This window comes from Prunus persica, chromosome G6 (assembly GCF_000346465.2).
Source record: "Prunus persica cultivar Lovell chromosome G6, Prunus_persica_NCBIv2, whole genome shotgun sequence".
Classification (NCBI taxonomy): Eukaryota; Viridiplantae; Streptophyta; class Magnoliopsida; order Rosales; family Rosaceae; genus Prunus; species Prunus persica.
In genome coordinates, this window is record NC_034014.1 from 2,930,627 (window position 1) to 2,947,987 (window position 17,361).

The window sequence follows — 17,361 nt, forward strand, 5'->3', positions numbered from 1 at the left end:
ACTCCTTCTAAAAATAAAAACCCTGGGGATAGCCGCACGGAAATACTATTTATTAACAATAAAATAAAGAGGACCCACCTGCGCTTGGCGCTCCTGTGTCAAAAATATTATAGCCGCGCGGTTATACGCTTTTCAGAATATTATATTTAATAGGCGTATAGCCGCACAACTATACTATTTATTAAAAATAAAATAAAATAAAATGACCTTTCCAGTTGCAAGTTTATACTTTATAGATATTAATTTGCTAGTTTCGATATCTCCAAAGCATATGGTGAAGAGAGATAAATTTCATAGTATATCAATTTGAGAGTTGAATTTTTTTTCTTCTTCTTTTTGTGTGGAAATGTTTGCCTTCGGTCTACCTCATTCTCTCGAGTGCTACTAAATTATGTTACTGCACACATTATTTGTTGTAGAGAATTGCATGCTGAGTTTGAGTGTTCTTGGTAATTGTTTCACATTTTAGACAACATTTTACATGAAGAATGCTACCACCTCGCTTACTACTATACCCATAAATCTTTGTTTAAAATTGTTGTTCTAGTTGGCAAAGAGTTTGCAAAATCACCATCTTGCATTTTTGTTACAACAAGTAAGAAACAATCTTAGCCTCTCACATTATTTCAGTTAGTAAAATACATAATGGGAAAAATATGCATAAAATACATGCATGTTTTATTCGGCAATATTTTGGCAAATTACAACTAATAAATTCGACCACTATATATTTTTTTATTTTTAAATTTTTTTTAAATATATATTATTTTTATTCAATAATATACAAAAATTATGTGTATAATACCTGAATTCTGAAAAATACATACGTACGTGTATAATACAAGTATTAAACGTGAAAATGCTAAATTATTTATATGGGTAATAGAAGTAAAAACTCAAAAGGGAAAAACAAAGACTCGAGTAATGGCCTAATAATAATGGATAATGTCTAAACAACTCTTATCGATAAACAAAAATTTAGGGAAAAAAGGATCCCACTCTCTCTTTCTATATATAGAGTATAACCGCTTTAAAAAAAAATTGAGTATAGCCGGGCTCTGGAGAAATTTAATTAAGACACCCAAATGTAAATAAATAATTTATTTTTTTGACGTCCATTGAACTTCAAGTACTTACTATTTATTAAGTCATTTGTGAAATCAGTAACATATAAAGAAATAAGAATTAATGTTATAAAATTAGAGGGAGAAAATGTAGAGAGAAGTGATATGCTAAAGATAAAGTTTCACCATGTTTATTCTTCCCTTAATCTTTGGTAGAACCACCTATTTATAAGCTTACAAGAGAGGAGACTGAATACCATCATTTACAATATACCTATAGGTTACAAGCACTAATTACAAATACTTAGTGCATAGGATACATAAAATCTAACGGTGGAATACTAAGAGGTATGGTGGTCATCCACCAACTCATGCATTTACAACACTCCCCGTTGGATATCCACCATATAATGACATAGTTCCCTCATTAAAAACCTTGCTTGGAAAACCCAGTGGGACAAAACCGAAGCGAAGGCAAAAATAGTGAAACTTTCTTCTAAATCATTGATGTGGTGTTGGATGCACTTATGTTGTCTCGTTAAAACCTTGCTATGATAAATTCAGTGGGACAAGAACTTAATCGAAGGGAAAAGAGTACAACGCGCGTATGTGTTGTATGTAGTAGAACTAGGATACTCCCCCTGATTGATATCTCCCATTGATTTTCAATAACCTATGGCATATAGATTTCGGAAAAGTTTTGGTAAAAAGGTTCGCCATATTATCTTGTGAACAAATTTGTTTGACTCCAATCTCTTGACTTTTTTCAGAAACTGTCACCCTTGATGAACCCTTCTCTTATTTGAGCAATACAAGCAACATTGTCCTCATACATAATCATTTATCACACTATTCGACTTGTTTTTAACTTTTCAAATTATTGAACTCTTTAGTAGCATCAACAACTAATCTAATAATTAGAATATGTTACAACAATATCAAATTTGAATTCAAAATGCTCAAACTCTTAGTGTTAGCTCTTAATTAAGAATATCGTGGTACTTTATATCCTTCAAGGGGTTGCTTCATGCGATATATCTCAAATGTTTCATGAGCTTTGAGGATCTCCATGTACCATACAATCTAAATAAATACGCATTTAACACATCCTATAAGTTTTGCGTTAAAATAACAAATGTACTTATAGAAACGTAGATGCATCTACGATGAGATGGGAGACTAAAACCATGTCTCTACCAGGAAACCTTATGTCATATTAGTGATCTTATTTCACTTCACAAACACCAATCCATAACCTTCATACTTAACATTTGTAATTTGGTGTTTGAGTTATAGGTTCAATATCCAACCTTTCATATTTAGTGATAAATGGAATTGCCTATTTTCATTTTTGGCCAATCACTTAACTTGTCGACATTCATAAGGCGAAATTTAATATAATCATAGCCCTTGATGATTGTAGTGGCTACTAATAAACCAAATGTATCATCAATTTGTGATCCCACAATTCTCATGTGCATCCGCATGCATAATTTATAAGCATCTCATTGCTTTCGGGTACTAATGCCTCTTTAAGGGCTTATGTTGTCACTTATGGGACAAACATCTTTTTTATGATGAATTATTTAGAATATGTGGATCATAACCTCTTATAGAGCGTTATTTTTTATAGGGCAAATAATCTCCACTTCTGAGAGTTAAGTCTTTAGAACCTATATTTCTGTCATGCTCTAAGTATGCATCATATATATAGTCACCATGTTAATGGTTTGTGATACGAGAATATCAATCCATGTTAGCATACGTATAACTTATATATGCATTATCCTTTGATGAGACAAAAGCGGACCAATTCAACACTATTTCATGACGTCCTTTAGGAACTGCCAATACTCCCCCTAACGGCGGGAAAATTGTCTCAAACTTTAGAAAAATAAACTCATCATCATTATCAAGTCAAATTGACTGGATTGGATAATGTGAGAGTTGTGCTTGTAAGTGTCTTGACAAGAGAAAAATATGTGACCATTTTAGTAGGCACATTCAATAAAACTGGTGAAGTGATCCATACTTAAATGTTGTATAGGCTCACAAATATCCCTTTGAATTATTTAAGGAAAAAGGGCTCAAAGTCAATTTTTGACTGAGATGATCTTTTGACAGCTTTTATTTATGAGCATTCTGTGTAATGATATTTGTTGGACAAGACAATAGTTTGAGTCTTTAAACGATGTCCTTACAAATTTATAAAAATCTTATGTATCATTGTAGAACATGGATTGCCAAGATAGTCATGCCACAACATAAAAGTTATCCGATCAATGAACTTCTGGTTCATGACATCATAATCTTCAACTACTGTAATAGTTGTGTAATATTGAGGCCTCATGAACTTCTGGTTCATGACATCATAAACTTCCTACCCACAAAAGAAAGTAGGAAGTTTTTCCAATAGACGCTGATAGGATTTTTAGTACCTGTGCAAACAGGGTTAAAATCACATAAAATACTTGCAAGAATACAAGGCTATTGTAGTATAGATGCTCATGCAAGGTCATTCTCCTCAAGGACTAATTAGCAGTTTAAGTAAAAACAATTTTCAAATAACTACTTAAAATAAAAGGTTAAGAAAGATGATTATGAATTTGGTTGATACAAACAAATAAACAAAAACAATTACGACTGAAGGAAAAAGTTTTAAATACCAATTTATAAAAGCACTAGGGTTTCACCATCACCTAGCAATTCTATGAACTTTTACTAATTACTTATGATTTGCACATGCCACTTTGAAGGTTAGGTTTTCCTAATGTATATTCTACTTGGAACCTCCAACACAGAACATATATCCAACATGCAACCCGTCCGGACGTTCGGATCAAATCTGAACATGAAAGACTCATTAAGTTTTGTGAAAACCCTTTGAAAAACCATGCAACCCTTAAGACGTGGTGTTCATCTTAAGTGAAATTAAAATTATTAATCACAAAAAGCTAGCATCAATTTTAGGGAACCTTCCGACCAAAATTGCATCTAATTACTTTTCTAAAGATCCTAATGGTGATCAAGCATTAAGACAATTCGATAGTTTAAAACAGTGATTAACAGTTCAAAGTAGGCATGCACTCATCATAAGCAATTAAATAAAAATCACATATTCATACTAAGGTTCAAGGCTTCACCCTAGCAAAAGAGGATTAGTTACGCATACTCATAACTGAAATCCAAGAAAATATCATTAAGAAGAAAAGAACGAAAACACCTTAAAGTTGCGAAAACCCAAAACCCTAGCAATTGCTCTCCACAATGTCACGTTCAAAAGTCAAAAAGAAGTCCTAAAATTGTTGTGAAAACCAACTTAAATACTTCCTAAAACCTAGCTGCCCAATCCCCACAAGGAAACTAAGTTAAAATAAAATAATACTAGGAGATGAAGTCCAAATTGGATTAGGAGAAGCTGCCCGAAATCTGCCCAGCCATGTTTTGGCCTCAAATCGCCTCCAAATCTGGCCCAATATAGCTTGTTTTAAAGATAAAAATATTCTGAACACATCTCCAGAAGGCCAGGAACTAATCCGAGGTCATCTTGGGCTCCAAAAACGCAATAAAAACCCAAAATGTCACTATTTCAGTACCGCGCACTGCTCTTTTATTTTGTTGCCAGAAAATAACCGCTTTGTAGAAAAATTTGAAATTTTGATATGATCAAGCTAAGTGACTCACGAACGTTCTTCAATTAGAATTACTCCAAAATTCGTCCATTTGATTATGTTTTGATCCAGAGGAAATCGAAAGTCCTATATTATAAATATAATTCAAAGTATCAAAATTCTTCCAAAATATTAACCAAAATTTACTAAGAATGAGGTAAAATATATAATATAAAATATACCTATCAGACGCCTCTGACTGTCACTATTGGGGCGGTAATACAAAACATTACCATTGTAAAACGAAATTAACTAATAACCCAACATAAATAAAATAAAATGAGTAAAGTGGAATAAATGACGAATAAAATAAATAAATTAAAGACTATGAAATTCCAAGATAATCCAATATTAATGTGAATTCAGTATGTAGATAAAACTACAAGTTTAAGAATTGGATTTCCAACCAATTCAGGTTCATATAGGCACAAATAAATAATGAACTTCATGTTCACATACAGTATTAGGATCCATGAAAAACTATGAACTTCAGGTTCATATCAACATATATTCGAAACTGCACGTTCTAATACGTAGATCTAAATAATTTGAATTAATACTTGTGCTTTGAACTTCATACTCAAATGGATGTATATGCACTCGAAACTTCTGGTTCGGGTTCTTGACACATGTAGGCCTCATAGAATTCTGATTTTGATTAATACAAAATCAAGAAGTTTCATGTCCTTATGCGCTTTTTAAATTCACGGAACTTCACCCCCTCAATTATTTGGAATCAAAGAATTTCAGGTACTGATTCAAGCAAAAGGACTCGAGGTACTAATCTAGTTATATGATGAGGATCGAGGAACTTCGAGCCCTGATCTTTTGTATAATACAAACTCATCGTAACATATTGTAATGAATTAAAAACATGCTTAAAATTGGTAAACAAAACAATTAAATAAAATATGCATAAAGGATAAAAATAAATCAATACATTTATTTATAATGTCAACAAATAATAACATGCAATCGATTTTGTTGATTAATCACACAAGCAAACAGGTAAACTAATAGGCCATCATATCTTTGTTATTTATATTGTAATTGCCACATAATTTCCATTAGTATGAAAGGACAAAAGAAAAAGAAAAAACAATTAAACAAGCATTGTAGGAAACGTGCGTAAATATTAAAAAATAATAATAATAACAATAACTCTTGGCTATATCATGTCAGATACATGATTCATAAAGTGAACGCCATCATTGAGTTTCTTATATTTTCAATAAAAGAAATTAAAGAGAAAAAAAAAAAAAACTTCAATATGATCTATGCTAATTATATGATCTGCACAAGGGTTAGCCAAACAAAATTTAACATAGTAAACTATAGCATGAAACATATCATGAAACGAATAAAAATATGTATATATGATACCCACATTGTACACTGGTATTTTATAGATGCGCAACTGCATCGTCTAAGTTGTACATATCATTGTGGTATAAGAAAAGAGAAAATATTGAGCAGTCGTGTTGATAACGTGTTATAAAACTAAATGGAGAAAATGTAGAGAGAAATGATATGCTAAAGATAAAGTTTCACCAAGTTTATTCTTCCCTTAATCTTTGGTAGAACTACCTATTTAAAGGCTTACAAGACAAGAGATTGAATACCATCATTTACAATATACCTATAAGTCACAAGCACTAATTACAAATACTTAGTGCATATGTTATATAAAATCTAATTGTGGAATACTAAGTACCCGTTTGGCATTGCTTATTTGGGGTAATAAGTGATTTTTAAAAAAATTTGGGAAGCTCAGCCCGTTTGGTAACCTATGATAAAATCACTTATTACGAGTATAGCCGCGTGGCTATACTATTTTTTTTTAAAAAAACAATTAGGGAAAACTTATATACCCTTTCTTTAAAAATATATATTATTTTTATTCAATAATACGTGTATAATACGTGAATTTTGTGTGTCTTAGTGAAATTTTTGTAAAAATTACGTGTATTTAAACATGAGAAATACGTGCCTATGTGTATAATACATTATTAAACGTAAATGTGCTAAAATCTTTAAATGGGTAATAACTTTGAAAAAGTAAAAAAATCAAAAAGGGACAATAGATACTCAAGTAATGGCATAATAGTAATGGATAGGGCTCTTGGGCTATGGAGAAATTGAATTAAGACACCCAAACGATTTCACAAAAGACTTGATAAGTAGAAATTAATTACTGTTCTTTTTCTTCAATCTTTTTACATTAAATAATAATTAAAATATAATTACTAAGCAAAATGATTAAAAAAGGCTAAGATATTACTTGATTACGTATAGCAAATTAAAAAAGTAGGCCAAAAAAACAAAAGTGAAGAAACAAATTTTACATTTATAAAATATTTAAAATAAAAAAGAGTATAGCCCTTCGGCTATACTATGTATATCTTAAAAAAAAGGGATGCTCCCAGCCCCTAGTTGCCACGTGTCAAAAGAGTGAAGCCTATTTTTTTTAAATAAGGAAAAGCGGGTACAGCCGCATGGCCATACAGGTTTTGAATTCAAAAAAATTGTATAGCCGGACGGCTATACTATATATATAGACCCGCCCATGGCCTAAGCCCACGTGTCAAAGTGGTAAAGCCGACCGGCTATACTATTTTTTATTCAAAAACGGTATAGCCGCACGGCTATACTATTTTAATTAGGGAAAACTTGGCCTATACCCTCTTTTTTAAAGTATATATTATTTTTATTCAGTAATACGTGAATTTTGTGTCTTAGTGAAATTTTTGTAAAAATTACGTGTATTTAAACATGGGAAATACGTGCCTACGTGTATAATACATTAGTAAACGTGAATGTGCTAAAATCCTTATACGGGTAATAACTTTAGAAAAGTAAAAAATCAAAAAGGGACGATAGAGTATAGGCTTACATCATGTGCCCTTGGGTCGGCTGGTCCATGGACTTGGCCCAAATCAGTGTTTTGGGTTGCTTCTTGGACCCGACTCATATTATCTAGGGCTTAAATTTAACCTAAAAACAATGCATAGGTTTCGGGTCAAATTTTACCATCTTCCGATTCATCATGGTGGGCCATACCTTTTATGCACCACAAAAATGTCATCAAACAGGCCTTGGATTGTAAAGGGTTTGTAGCTCAAGTGGTTAAGAACAGTTATCTATGCACATGACACGAAGTCTTGTGTTCCAATCCTCCTCTTCTAATACCACTTGTATAAAACAAAGAAAAAACGGGTCTTCAGTTTAAATATGGCTACGTGCATAAATCGTCCATGTGTGATACCGATTTTGAACAAAGTAAATATTTTTAGTTTATACTTGAGAAAATGCATAATTCTCCACTAGATTATCTTCTACTCTATAAGAAAGAAATTTCAATTTCTAAAATGAGCTGCTCACTTATTGCTGGGATCTAGAATAAATTCATTCATGGACTTTTCCATTACAAAATATTTGCCATGCAATGATTGAAGGGCTAAGAAAAGCACCAAAGTGCAAATCAAATCAACAAAAGCAAAGAAGATGGAGAGTTATTTTGGCCTGAGTCTTTGATTGTTTTGATTGTTAAAGTTTACTAGTTTTACAACAAAAGGATCAAAACATGTACTCCCAAGACTCCTCTACCCCTCCCTCATCTTTACAAAATCAGCTGTAATAAGAAAGGCTGTACAAATACAAAAATGTCAATTGAATTTTGAATTTTCCAGAATAATATAACAACGGGAGGCTATAGTTCTCCCTACGGTTCCTATCTTGGCGTGATTGTCGGCACAACCCCGCTAACAAGGTCACTGCCGGAGACATCTGAAGAGACATAAGGATGCTTTACTGCATTGGATGAGGATGGTGGAGTCATTACCTTTCCACCACTATTACTCATCACTGATTCTGTTGTTCTGCTGTCGGACTCTGGCATCATAAACCATATATTTTCGAGTTCTCGAACAACCTCTGCCATCGAGGGTCTCGCATCTGTCTCGTCTTGGCAACACTTGAGAGCCAAACTCAGAAACTTTTCCACACACTCGGAAGGATAAGAGCCCATTCTTCCATCAATTACTGAGAAGATCATACCAGATTGGAATGCAATATTTACCTGAAGTGCAAGAAAACTTGTAACTTTAAAATGAACATCAAAATCTGTGTAGCTAGTCTATTAAATGGATCAAATAACGTGAACTACAAGTTAAAGTGGTCTTAAAGTGATTAAAAAGGAATCTGTGTTGTTACATACAAAGCACAGAATTATGGTAGACATATATGCTTATTCAAAACACACCGCCTGTAAGGTTCGAGGAGTTACCTCTCGAACAATGTTCTTGCCATGTGAGATTGGCTGCATCCCTGTTAAGAGCTCCAGAAACACAACACCAAGGCTATAAACATCACTCTTGTCTGTTAGTTTATGGGTTAAGAAGTACTCTGGATCAAGGTAACCCTGCAAAATCAATTCAAAGAATAAGAGCAGTCTATCACCTTCCCTATCATCCTCTGCAGTGACTAATTTGCATTGCTTGAAATTACGTAAGTGGAATCTTTCTGAGTCTTACCGGTGTCCCCTTCACTACTGTGGATATATGAGCAGGCACAGCCCCTTCAAGATCTGGAACCGGAGCAAGTCGGGAAAGTCCAAAATCAGCAACCTTTGCAATAAACTTAGAGTCCAACAGTATATTGCTTGCCTTGATGTCTCGATGAAATATCGGAGGGTTGGCTTCAGTATGGAGGTACAGGATGCCCTTGGCTGATCCCAGGGCAATTCTTAATCTCATTTCAAAACCCAGCGGTTCTTTAGACCTAACTGTGACACAAGTATCAATTATATGTTATAGCTTGTCGAATGGCATGTTCAATTTAGAATTCCTTATCTTGTTAAAATCAAAACCAAAATCCCTATTGTAAATTCTTAGCCAAACATTTACGAATATTAAATTACTGCCCAGTAAGAGATGAAGTAAGAACCAAAGACAGTGAAGAGAAGAATATTAGGTTTACCAGAAAGGTGATCCCTTAGAGTGCCATTGGACATGAACTCATAAACCAACATCTGCATGCACAAAAAAAATACACGTCAAGCTTTTCCCAAATGAAAATTAATGGTTCCTACATAACAAAATGGAGCAAGAAGAGGAACTAATGTGCCGAATAATTCTCATGTGAAATGAAATATTTTTTTTAAAAAACAAAGATGCATGTAAAGTTTTTGGCGCATTTTGAAAATGAATAGAGCCTTAACTTGAGGAGTAAACTGATCAAGTAAAGCAAAACAATATATGCTCCTCCATCATCAAGTGCCTCCATCTCGTATGTTCTGCTTCTTGATTGACTTTGATTTCTTTCTTCTTTTTTCCATTATTGAACATGTACTATATATAGTATGATTTTATGGATTCATTTCCTGGCTCTTCTATAGCTTTCCAAAATATTTGTTTACATAGCATCCGTTTCCTACGTAAAAGGAAATTACTTCCTGATGCAGTTTATTATTGATCAAGTTACAGATGAAATTTGATAGACAAACAAACACGCAGATAATTTATGCTTTTTTTTTCATTTGGTGGAAGAAATCTTCTGAAGAAAATGTAGCAGAATTACATTCAGAAAGGATAAGCAAAAGTACCTGTTCCCCTTCTTCATCACAATACCCAACTAAGGATACTAGGTTCCTGTGATGTAAGGGTGATAATAATTCTATTTCTGTTAGGAACTCCTTCTCACCCTGTAATGATCCCTCTTGTGCACGTTTAATGGCCACAACAGTGCCATCAGCCAGGATGCCTTTATAAACCTTTCCATAACCTCCTTGGCCAACTTGAGCAGAGCTGTTAAAATTGTTTGTAGCCATGGCCATTTCTCCATAAGAGAAAGACTTGACACCATCAATTTTTACAGAGCTCTTGGATGCTGCACATAAATAGAGGCACAATGTTAAAAATTAAATTAAATAGAGAAAGACTACCCAATCTTGTTACAATTTAATGAAATAAAGATCCTTGTTTGGGTTCATAACTTCCAATTTTTTACAGATTTGAGTAAAATTCTAGGAGACAAGAACGACATCAACTGAACATAAGAAAACATTTATGCATGTCCTTTCCTATAGACATTCAGGTGTGTCATCTAAAGATTCAAAAGTCATAGATTAGTCCAGCCACTGTAACCAAATGACAGAATTGAGGTATCAATCAGCGGTCAGCTTCAAAGTGGCTTCTCTCAAGAATTTCATGGGGCACTTGGGGCTTCTCAGGATTCCTAAATCTTGGGAGAAGCATTATGGCAATGATCATTTATACAAGTAACCTTTCTCCTTATGTTAGTAAGATACTCACTATGACGTCTTCTTGAAATTGTGTGGCGGTCCCTCAGATGCTTTCTCAATATAAGAAGAGAAACAAATGCAGATAGTGTAACGGCGCCAGCAATAGTCCCTAATATTATGCCAGCCAAAGCGCCCTTGCTTAGACCAGACTTTGTAGAGGTGGCAACCACTGTGACATCAATAAGAGCCATGAGATCAACAAATCAAAATTATCAATCAATTTCATATCATAGATACATGAATGAAAAGAGGTAAATTGACTGGTGCATAGTAGGCCTCCTAGAACTATGTTTTTATAAATCAGAAGTAAAGCACTCAATTGTTCAACCAGCTAAAGGATAATACGTATTAATTGATATGCAGTTTAATAAGCATTAACACTGACAAAGATGTACAGGGAAAAAAAACATAAATAATAAGGTTTTTGAGACAAACCATTCTTATAAGGATCCAGTAGAATGAAGTTGATAAGTTCATAAGGTCCAAATACATCACTGTCAGGAATTTTCCATGATGTGAACATGCCCATGATTCTTTGAACTTCACTTTTATTGAAAGTATGGGAACTACTGTCATTAACATATACAGGAAAAAGCTTCAGATACATTCTCAGTCGAGGTCCCTTTTCCCATACAAATGAAGTAAGGTCCAGCTGATCAAGAGATAAGTCCAGACCAGAAGTAATATACTCCTCAAATGTACTTTTGTATGGACGAAAATCTGAGAATCCAGGACTTTTCAACCGATATTCAACAGGTAGAGGAACAGCGCAGAAACAAACTACAGGAAGATATTCATAAGGAGGTGGACATGCTTGACTCATACAGCTAGCGGTGGAGTTAGTTGAACCCTGACTGCTATTTTTGTCATCACTTTCTGATCCACAGAACTTATTAAGGTTGGCATTTGAGCAAAGCGGATTTCCCCGAAGCCTGAACAACAATAGTCAAGAGTGAAAGTTCGATGAAGCATTTCATAACTTGCACTTATGTATTTAAAATAGAAACAAAGTTCAGAAGCAAACCAGACAGTGACATTTTGCGGAACTTCAGTACTGCCAGATATATTTGCAAGGTTATTGTTCTGCAACTCCCTACAATATCAGAAGCCACGCTCCACCTCTTAACAAATTTTCAAAAGATGCTATAAAACTTAAATTCAAGCAAAGGCAAGGTTAAAGTACACTCTTTGACCACCAAAAGAAATGGAATCAATCTTTATAAACACAGACTAGTTAATTCTAGAGAGTGTAAATTCACAAGTGCGACATGTACACACACACACACACACACACACACACACACACACTTTCACTCTTAACCAACAGAAGTAACAATTTTCTCACTCCAGTTCTTACAAGATCAGTCTTTCTGTTGCGTTGAGTGTCCTAGTTTGCCAAAGGGTTGCTGGAACAGAACCATCTAGTGAATTGTTTGCTATAGACCTGCCATGAGGAAAAAATTCTCACTTTATTTCATAACATAGTTTTTATTATTGGCACTGCTATAACATTTAATAGCATCATAAGTAAAATAACTTAAGATTCTTACTATTGACAAAATAAGATCGATGGAATCTCGAATTTTAGCTAAATATCGATTTGTCAACAATGTCACTGAATCATCAAAATGAAGCAAAACAAGGAAACAACAGTTTAAAATTGCTCACAATTTTTGAAGATGAGGAAGACCCGAAAAGTTGGCAGGAATTCTTCCAGTAAGATTGTTGTTGGATAAATTGCTGCAGAAATGGTTCATATTAAATATTAAAAATCCATATAATCCTTTAAGAATTTAGTATATGATTCTCCAAAGCTCAACAAAGCTTTCTAGAGGAAAATTTATAAAATGATACTAAATGCCAAAAAAGAATGCATATGGCATATCATTTGCAAGATAGAGTCTTACATCGTTGTGATTTCATCAGAAAGTTTACCCGAAGGTAAGGATCCATTTAGCTGATTTGAACTTAGGTCTCTGAAAATTTGTATGAATAAGATAATGAATTAATTAATATACTGTCCAAATATACTGCATATTATATTCTACTGATGATTAAAAGAGGCAGCAAATCACTACAAGAAATGGGGTATGAAGTGAAACCTCTTGAATGAACTTACATATAACCAAGGTTTGGTATCCCACTCAAATCAGGGATGGGCCCATGTAAGTTGCAGCCCCTCAGACTCCTGAAAGAAACAACCAAAACACAAAGATACTCAATATTGACATGATTAATCATGCTAAATAGCATATTTCTTGATTGTCATTCCAAACAACCAGGGTAGATCACCTAATGTGATATAAGCATCAGACAACAACAGGGCAATCATTTAGATTCCTTAATGTATAAAAAAATACTAATTGACTCTATGTTCCTATAACTCAGTCATGCCACCCAATAGGTCGAGCAACTTTATGTCCGCTTTTACTACTGCTCATACTTATGTTCCCTGTGCAAAGGTTGGAAAGTTGGGTTTCCCAAGAAAACTACAATTATCTTTGTTTCTTACTATTCCTACACTCCAATATATTTAAAGAAAAGTAATCCCAAATCTTTCAGGGATTACATCTGAATCTGATGTATAAATAAATAGAGATGCAAGCACTTAAGTACACATTTTTACCTTTAAACCTACTTACAGACATAGGATCAGAAGGAGCACTTACAACTTCAACAGTTTAGACATCTTGCTATAAGAATCTGGAATCGTAGTCCCATCAAAGTTGTTGTTGTCAAGTTGACTGCAAAACATAGAAGATGATAGGGATAAGAAACTTGGCATGGGATTATATCCCTAATATTATGTTGTAGAAAGGAAATTCTAGAGAATTATTCACCAACAATACAGAAATTCAAGAAAGGAAAGGAATATATCACCAAATTAAAGGTAAGGATAGACTATAGAAACACAATTAAAGGAACGACTATGTCCCAAAATTACAAGTAAGAAAGCATACAGTATTAATAAGTTTGGCAGCTCGGAGAACTCCTGCGGAAGATACCCATATAAGTTGTTGTTGTCAAGCAGGCTGCATAGAGTCAGATGCATTTATTTAACAAAGGATGGCCATACAGAAACACAATTGAAGAAGGTAAAATGATACTGATGGACCAATATGAATATTCTGATTGGACTCATTCTGTGCAAATAATGGCCACAATTAAGCACATGAATATAGCCAGTATCCTACTTACAAGTGGACAAGACTCGGTAATCTTGAAAGCTCATGTGGAATTTGTCCACTAATTGAATTGTTGTTCATGTGACTGCTCAAAAGGGAAAAAAGAAATCATAAGAAAGTGAGAAGTATAACAAACACAAGATAATATTACACTTTTTATGCTAAAGCAACACAAGAAAGACCCTCACAAGTGCTTTGTCTTGTTTAAATTTGCAAATGATTTAGGTAATGATCCTGAAATATTGTTCTGGTCAATTTGTATTCTGTCCAAGTTCGGAAGATAACCAAGCTCGTCAGGCAAGGGACCTGATAATTGGTTTCCATTCAGGAGCCTGTAAACACAGAATATTAGATGTAGAATGAAAAGTTAAGCCATTTAGCAATAACAAGTTATCGAAAATTGAGGAATTAATACTTTGATTAATTGATTCAAATCAACGTGCCAAACTTATATAATACTTGAACTCTAAAACTAATGTGTGCTTTCCAATAGTATTAACATAAAACATTACCATGGGATGACAATGTAGACTCAGTGATCCAATCTACCCAATATTACCAAAAAGTCAAAACAGCTTAACTTACAAGAGTTCCAAGGATGTAATGTTGCCTATCTCCTTTGGTATACTTCCAGTTATTTCATTCCACATAAAATCCCTATAGCAGAATGGATGGAATATGCATCAGAGGAAAGAGAAATCATTCACCATCAAGTTAGGCAAGAGAGTAACAGATTTTCCAGAGTATTGAGTGAAGATTGTCCAAGAATTTAAAATCAGACTATAGATTCTTTTCCCTTTTATTAGTGTAAAGCTTCTTTCAAGGTAAATTGCGCCTTACAATATTTTCATAAAAGATAAGCGGCCAAGCTCTGGTGATAAACTTCCTGACAGATTCATGTTTAGTAGTTGCCTGCAGTAAAGAAGGAAATCATGTCATTATAGACCAGTTTACTTGAAGTTTAAAAGTTTAACATGTTTTGAGTGATAACAATACATACTATTCATGTAATTCAAGACATTCAGCACTACTTAATTCTGTAAACCTTAGATGGCTAGTGATTGATTTTCAAAACGAAAGAAAGATAAAATTGACAGCCTTTTTTTTAATTTCATTAAGATATGTCTACGAAGTTCATAATTGGATAACCCATGTCCCATGACTTCTTCCATAGTAAAAGGCTAAAAGGACCATGACCCCATCTCTTAAATAGTAAACTGCAAAAACGCACTTGGAACCTGAGAGATGGACAAAAAAATCTCTCCACAAATGGGGGAAAGAAAGAAACAAGAAAACCAAAAGAAAGAGGATATCTCCATTCAGTCGCTGATGCTACAAGGTATAGACAAGAATCAGAAAGATTGAATCATACAATTCTTGAACATGAAGATAGCCATCAGATAATGATGTGTTGTAGCAAAAAACTCCTGTCCAGTTGGCAGTACATGGGTCTCCTCGATTCCAATTGCTCAGATTCTTGTTGGGATCAACCAAACTTCCCTTGATGGCCTTCAACGCCGTCACTGTAAATTAACACAAACGATAATCATTACTTGATTAACACAACCAAATAAATTAAATTTAAAAAGACCAACTATAAGGATATACAAATCATAAACAAGGCAATGTCAAAAATCATTCCATATATCACAAATGAGTCAAAATCACAAAATCATTCTTGGAGTGCATGTATTTACTGGAACTGGACATAGACATCAATCCCTCTAGAAGAAAGAAAACTTGAAACAGGTCACTTCATTTGTCAATTGAAGTTACTGTGTAAGCACATAAGGCAACTCAGACTCCTGATTGGAAAAAATTCTACAACGCACTCACACCATAATAACTGTACTCAAGCATTCCCTCTAATAGAATTTCTGAAGAAATCTGCTGGGGAGCTTAGAAATTAAAAGCTTCACAAAACATAAGCAAAATCACCTTCTGCAGGGTGAGTAATATTAGGGTTTTGTGCTAAGGCTCGTAGCGAAAACCAGCACAAGCACGTGGCGAAAACAGCTGCATATGTCCAAACTCTTGACTGATACATCCCGAGACTGTAAAAATCACTACAATTCTTATTCACCCTTTATAGCACAAAGGTAGAAATTCATGCAGAATTCGAATAGTCCTCCTGATAGCACCAAGCACAAAGTTTGAAAATTGAATTAGAGGGCAAACCCAAAAGATGGAAATGGTGTGTTTAACGAAGGAAACAAAGGGAAAGCACAGCTTCAACACTATAAATGAACAGAATTTTCAAGTCCTCAAACAAATCAATACCAAAGCAACAAGCTCCAACCACTTCAAACCAAAATATGAAAATTCATATGGCAGACGGCTTGAGACGAAATAAAGAAACCCAATTGCCAGTAACTCATACAAGAATAAGTTGAATAAGAACAAAGAAATTAGGAGATATTCATACTTTGGACAAACTGAAATCTTGAAACTTAAAAAGAATGATGCAAAAAAAGAGATAAGCTTGGGTTGAAACTTGAATTTGAATATACCAACTATGAGAAGATTTATAACATGAAACATTAAAAAAAAAAAAAAATGGACCTTGCGCTTGGGTTTGGTATTTTTCTGACCAGGTCGCCATAACTAATGCTGCATAGATGACTGATGTTGATGATGATTTCACCCATCCTTTTCTTTTGCTCTGTTTTTTATTTTACAATTTGGAATTAAATTTGCATATAAAAAATATAACCGAAAAGGGGTTCTGGTGTTGGGTTTGGCTGTATTGACTTTCTAGTATTTGAGGGTAGGCTGTTGTTGAGAGAGTTTGTAATTGTTGAGTGGAGGCATTCACCAAGCCAAAAAAACGGATGACGTTTGAGACTATGGGTATGGCCAACTACCACTGCCCAGTGAGCGGGAGAAAGAGAGAGACAGAGGTTTTGCGTCCATTTAATATTTGGTCTGATAGAGCTGAATTAAAAGCATTACTTCTTTTTTTTAATGTCGGTGGTTCCAGGTTGTTTTTTATGCACGCGTTGAATTTAAATTGTCATGAAGTATTTCCTTCATTTTCCGCCTATAATAGAAGAGAATCAAACTCTTTAAAAAAAAAAAACTTATAAAATACAGTATTTATTTACGAACTTGTATTTCATACATAATTTGTCCACATTGCG

The 17,361-nt window shown here is 33.9% G+C and overlaps 1 protein-coding gene across 3 annotated transcripts; it reads right to left on the bottom strand.

The window, feature by feature from the left end:
- LOC18773335 (probable LRR receptor-like serine/threonine-protein kinase At1g06840) lies at positions 8,124-17,136 on the bottom strand. 3 transcript variants are annotated; one of them, XM_007206378.2, is made up of 21 exons: positions 16,784-17,136; positions 16,160-16,352; positions 15,594-15,744; positions 15,062-15,133; positions 14,807-14,878; positions 14,410-14,553; positions 14,235-14,306; positions 13,997-14,068; positions 13,706-13,780; positions 13,156-13,224; positions 12,944-13,012; positions 12,705-12,776; positions 12,394-12,480; positions 12,061-12,129; positions 11,472-11,968; positions 11,047-11,205; positions 10,338-10,621; positions 9,713-9,764; positions 9,268-9,518; positions 9,021-9,155; positions 8,124-8,813 (listed from the first exon to the last, which is right to left on the bottom strand). In XM_007206378.2, exons 2-21 carry the CDS (start codon positions 16,266-16,268, stop codon positions 8,466-8,468), a joined length of 2,859 nt encoding a protein of 952 aa, XP_007206440.1. In that variant the 5' UTR covers positions 16,269-16,352; positions 16,784-17,136; the 3' UTR covers positions 8,124-8,465. The 3 variants fall into 3 exon arrangements, with proteins under 3 accessions (XP_007206440.1, XP_020421979.1, XP_020421980.1); XM_020566390.1 differs by lacking the exon at positions 16,784-17,136 and adding an exon at positions 16,502-16,736; XM_020566391.1 differs by lacking the exon at positions 16,784-17,136 and adding an exon at positions 16,647-16,722.

Bases quoted from the DNA above. Each gene is read 5' to 3' on its own strand.
- LOC18773335 (XM_007206378.2), bottom strand. From the start codon at position 16,268: ATGTATCAGTCAAGAGTTTGGACATATGCAGCTGTTTTCGCCACGTGC. The intron at 15,745-16,159 runs GTGATTTTGCTT...GTTAATTTACAG, and splicing joins TATTACTCACCCTGCAGAAG to TGACGGCGTTGAAGGCCATC. The intron at 14,069-14,234 runs GTAAGTAGGATA...GACTCTATGCAG, and splicing joins TTACCGAGTCTTGTCCACTT to CCTGCTTGACAACAACAACT.